Genomic DNA, 5,623 nt, shown 5'->3' on the forward strand with positions numbered 1-5,623 from the left:
GAATTTGTCACGTAGAAAATGTATTCAATTTGGGAATAAATTGGCAAAAATCTGTGCTAAATCAAATGAGTCAGAAACACCACCATTTAAAATATTTACTTCAAATAATGATTTTTAAAGTCACTGGCAGTAGCTTGTAATTATGTACAATATTATCTATGATTTAAAGCATCATTAGTAAAATATCTTTTTTTATATAAAATACAGATTATGAAATTAATGAAGAATCATTAGCTATCAAGGGTGATTGTTTGAAATTACGAAAATCCTTGATAAAAATATATATATATATAAAATAGTTACTGGCAACTTTTACAAATCATGGTAAAGTCCTTAAAGAATGAATGGAATGAATGGAATGGTTAAAATTTATACCAATATGGCAACAGTAAATTATAAATTTGATATATTTCTTCTAAAGTGTTAATTTTTTTATAGTCAGTAAACTTAGTTCAATCAAATTTTGTTCATTGGTACTGTATTTTGATATTGATTATTACGTACTACTTCTATTGAATTAAAGTAAAACTCAAATATTTTTTAATATTTAAGACAGTAATGATGCATTATGATGGCAAATGCCTACTTTAATGGACACCTGGAGAGCACAACAAATTAAGGTTATTCTTCATTTGTTTCAGGATACTGTATTGGATCATGTTTACTTCTCAGAAGAAAGTGTTAGTGGCTACTTAGAGCTGGTTTATGAGACACATTGGTGATGTAGTGTTTGGGAAGTGAGTGCAATAGTTCAAATTTGTTAGCATCAATCTAATTATATATGAACATCGGGATTTTGTGAGAATTTAAATTCTGGTGAGCATATCATTAACAGCATTCATTGTATACCTTTCATATTCTCATTTTTAGCTGGTTGTTGCTAATGTGCAAGTAAAAAAATTGTTGATAAATAATGATCTATTTTAAAGGTACAGCTTTTAAGATATTAGTAATTGAACCTTAGGAGAAGATACTGATGGTTAACGTAGGTTTAGTTTTCATGTTTCATTAAGAAACAAGTTTCACAATATCCCCATAAGTAGTGGATATTTGAAACGTATATTAAGAACATCATGATATTTCTATAAAAACATTTAGAAATTTACCTTTAAAAAAATTTTTTTTCTAAACCATTTGTAATTCCTGTTCAGTTTTGATAGTTCCTTCCTTTCCCAACAGATGTCAGTGTTGGTTCCTAGGTGACGTCATTCCTTTCCTTGTGAGTGTCACGGAACGTTTCCAAAATCCTTGCTTCTCCTGAGCAATTTTGCCGGCTTTAGGAAAAGAGACTTTGGAGCATTAGACTGTTTTAGTTGAGTTTTGCTGGATGTCAAGCGGTGTTTATATGTAATACAGTATAAGGTAAGTAATTATGTTACTAGTATTGTGGATGTGGTGTGGTGTCATATACTCTTAAAAAAATGATTTATTGAATTTTTCAATGGTTAATACATTGGCGTTTTGGATATTTAAGGCCTCTGCACCAGTTAAAGATACCAGTATGGTGGTAGATTTTGTAACAACTTGAATAATTTAAGAATTTTTCTTGTGGGAATTACAAGTGGAATTCGAAATCTTTTGAATTAACCAGCTAATTGCAGCTTGAAGTAACATTGTAGCTTGTCAAAAGCAGAAGACTTTGGCCACTCAGTAATACTAACAATGGAAATGGCTTTAAGAGCATAACTCGCCTCTCCTTTACTTCCTGCCTTAATTCTCTCGTGTCTGGGTCAGTTACAGCGTCCAAAGGCATCTTGCGGATTCCTGGCTGAGTTCTGCGACTGTCTCGACAGTCATGACCTCAACGTGGTGAGACAGTGGCAACATGGTTCATCCATGATGGATGTATATCATTCATCATGTACGATTCATGGCTAATTATGACCATAACATAACAGGTTAAAGTCTCTGCTCTTCCAATTTTATTAAAGAAGAAGGATGGTGCATTGTGGTCAGAAACAATAATGCTGTTACAAAATCTAGAACATCACTGCAGTATTAGTTTATCAACTTTTAGCCATAAATTCTAGTCATTTCGTAAATATAATGAAATTCATTCCATAATAAATGCCTGAGTTACGTAAATTAGACACGATTTCAAAAGTTTTCTTGTAAAGAAATTAAAGAATAATCAACTGGGAAGTGAATGGAGTTCAGGATGCTAATGTAGGTGATAATCCGCTTTATATGTTTAATGACACAGAATAGAGTAGGTCATAAGAAAATTTACCTGTATGAAAGTGGTTGAGAAAGGATTAATATTCTGATGAATTGGGAGCATGTGCTCTCCTCTGCTTGTGGGCAGTCTCTCCAGCAAATATTTGTTTTCAGTATGTTTCACCCATGGTAAAGTCTTAAAGAATGAATGGAATGTATGGTTAATATTTATGCCAATATGGTAGCAGTAAATTATCAGTTAAATATATTTCTTCAAAATAAGGTGTATTTCAGGAAGCTAATTCTCTAGTGTTAATTTTTCATGGTCATTAAACTTAGTTCAATTAAATTTTGTTAACTGGTAAAAAATTTTTGTAATGCTGATTACGTACTATTTCTACTTGATTAAAATAAAGCTCAAATATTCTCTCAATTCAATAGAAAAATATTAAAGAGAGTAATGACATGTTGCGATAGCAAAAGCCTGCTTTAATGGACACCTGGAGAGACAACAAATTAAGTTTTTCTTTTGTTTCAGGATACTGTATTGGATCATCTTTGCTGCCCAGATGACACAAATACAGGGATGAAGTTTTTGCGGATTTTGACATGGTTTGAAGGTTTGTTGGAGTGCCAGTTGTTATTGATTTCTTTTATAAAAGAAAAAAATATTTATTTCATCTATTCGAGACTAAATGGTTTACATATAGTCAAAAAGTTTCTTAATCTCTCGAGGCTAAATAGTTTGTGGATAGTCAAAAAGTTTATTTAAACTCTCGAGGCTAAACAGTTTGCAGATAGTTAAAAAGTTTATTAATCTCTCGAGGCTAAGAGAGAGAGAGAGAGAGAGAGAGAGAGAGAGAGAGAGAGAGAGAGAGAGAGAGAGAGAGAGAGAGAGAGAGAGAGAGAGAGAGAGCTTCCTCCCTGCCCTGTGCCACTTCTCTTCCTATCTCTGGGTTACAGTGAGAAGAGAGATTAAAAAGACAATTAAGTCGAAATTTTAATCCTGAGAGAGACCTTACAGTTCGTTAGGGTTGCCCCAGGTCCCTCAGTGTGAGGCACCTCTGATGTCTACCAGAGAATTGCTAATGCATCTTCCGGTATATTTTGCATCTTCCAATCTTGGATGGTCTGGGATGCATCTTAGATATTTGTTGAGCTTATTCTTAAACACATCTATGCTCACTCCTGATATGTTCCTCAGATGAGCTGGTAGCGCACTGAATAGACGCTGCATTATCGATGCTGGTGTGTGGTGGATTAATGTCCTGTGTGCTTTCCTTAGTTTTCCTGGTATAGTTTTGGGCACTATTAATCTACCTCTGCTTGCTCTTTCTGATATTTTTAGCTCCGTGATGTTTTCGGTAATTCCTTCTATCTGTTTCCATGCCTGGATTATCATGTAGCATTCTCTTCTCCTTTCGAGACTATATAAATTTAAGAATTGTAGTCTTTCCCAGTAGTCAAGGTCCTTAACTTCTTCTATTCTAGCTGTAAAGGACCTTTGTACACTATTTGTGCAATATCCTTTTGGTAGTGTGGGTACCATATTATATTGCAATATTCAAGTGGACTACGTACATACGTTTTATAAAGCATAATCATGTGTTCAGCTTTTCTTGTTTTGAAGTGCCGGAACAACATTCCCATTTTTGCTTTGCATTTTGCCAATAGTATTGCTATTTGATCATTGCATAACATATTCCTATTCAACATCACACCAAGGTCTTTAACTGCTTCCGTATTTGTGACTGTCTCGTTATTAGGTCCTTTATATGCATATAGCATTCCTTCTTTATCACCATAGTTTACTGATTCAAATTTATCAGATTTAAATACCATCCTATTTACCTCTGCCCACTTACATATTTTGTTTAGGTCTCTTTGTAGCGAGTTCCTATCTTCATCACAAGTAATTTCTCTACTTATTCTTGTGTCATCGGCGAAAATTCTCACTACCGAGTCCTTAACATTACTGTCTATGTCTGCAATCATAATCACAAACAGCAATGCGGCTAACACCGTACCTTGTGGGACACTGGATATTACCTTAGCTTCATCCGATTTCTCGTCGTTTGCAATCACTATCTGTTTTGTTTTGCAAAAATTCTTTTATCCATCTTCCTACTTTGTCCATAATGTTAGGTTTTCTAATTTTTTTTGCTAATATATTATGGTCTACCTTGTCAAAAGCTTTTGCAAAGTCTTGGTAAACCACATCTGCATCTTTTTCGTTTATCATATTTTTATATATGCTTTCATGGTGGACTAACAGTTGGGTTTGTGTACTTTTTCCGGGTACAAAATCATGTTGTCCTATATTAAACAAACTATTTTTCATTAAATGTTTCATTATATTTTTCTTTATTACCCTTTCATAAACTTTCATAATATGAGATGTCAGACTCACAGGTCTATAATTACTTGCCTCTAGTCTTGATCCACTTTTGAAAATAGGGGTAATATATGCTAATTTATGCTCATCAAAAATCTTGCCTGTATCTACACTTTGTCTTAATAATAATTTGAGCGGCTTTGCGACTGAATGAACCAATTTCTTTAACAAAATGGCAGAGAGAGAGAGAGAGAGAGAGAGAGAGAGAGAGAGAGAGAAATAGCTTAATGGGTTACTAATTAAGTCGAAATTTTAATCCTGAGAGAGAGAGGGAGAGAGAGAGAGAGAGAAATAGCTTACTGGGTTACTGATTAAGTTGAAATTTTAATCCAGAGAGAGAGAGAGAGAGAGAGAGAGAGAGAGAGAGAGAGAGAGAGAGAGAGAGAGAGAGAGAGAGAGAGAGAGAGAAATAGCTTACCGGATTACTAATTAAGTCGAAATTTTAATCTTGAGAGAGAGAGAGAGAGAGAGAAATAACTTACCGGGTTTCTAAATAAGTCGAAATTTTAATCCTGAGAGAGAGAGAGAGAGAGAGAGAGAGCTTACCGGGTTACTAATTAAGTCGAAATTTTAATCCTGAGAGAGAGAGAGAGAGAAATAGCTTACCTTATTACTAATTAAGTCGAAATTTTAATCCTGAGAGAGAGAGAGAGAGAGAGAGAGAGAGAGAGAGAGAGAGAGAGAGAGAGAGAGAGAGAGAGAGAGAGAGAGAGAGAGAAATAGCTTTAATTAAGTAGAAATTTTAATCCTGAGAGAGAGAGAGAGAGAGAAAGATAGAGAGAGAGAGAGAGAAATAGCTTACTTTGCTAATTAAGTCGAAATTTTAATCCTGAGAGAGAGAGAGAGAGAGAGAGAGAGAGAGAGAGAGAGAAAGATAGAGAGAGAGAGAGAGAAAATAGCTTACCGGGTTTCTAATTAAGTCAAAATTTTAATCCTGAGAGAGAGAGAGAGAGAGAGAGAGAGAGAGAGAGAGAGAGAGAGAGAGAGAGAGAGAGAGAGAGGTTGAATTCTCCTCGGTTCCAATCGAGACTTCAAAAACAAAAGAACTATTGGTAATATAGAGAGCTGTAT

The 5,623-nt window shown here is 34.4% G+C and overlaps 1 protein-coding gene across 1 annotated transcript in view; it reads left to right on the forward strand.

The window, feature by feature from the left end:
• Positions 1-1,297: 1,297 nt before the first annotated feature.
• The window catches only part of LOC136854457 (cytochrome P450 2L1-like), a 30,954-nt gene continuing 26,628 nt past the window's right edge, over positions 1,298-5,623 (forward strand). Inside the window, exons 1-2 of the mRNA XM_067130750.1 lie at positions 1,298-1,362; positions 2,696-2,777. Coding sequence (XP_066986851.1) covers positions 2,744-2,777 — 34 coding nt within the window. The 5' untranslated portion in view covers positions 1,298-1,362; positions 2,696-2,743. The remainder of the gene's footprint in view (positions 1,363-2,695; positions 2,778-5,623) is intronic.

This window comes from Macrobrachium rosenbergii, chromosome 3 (assembly GCF_040412425.1).
Source record: "Macrobrachium rosenbergii isolate ZJJX-2024 chromosome 3, ASM4041242v1, whole genome shotgun sequence".
NCBI classification, from domain to species: Eukaryota; Metazoa; Arthropoda; class Malacostraca; order Decapoda; family Palaemonidae; genus Macrobrachium; species Macrobrachium rosenbergii.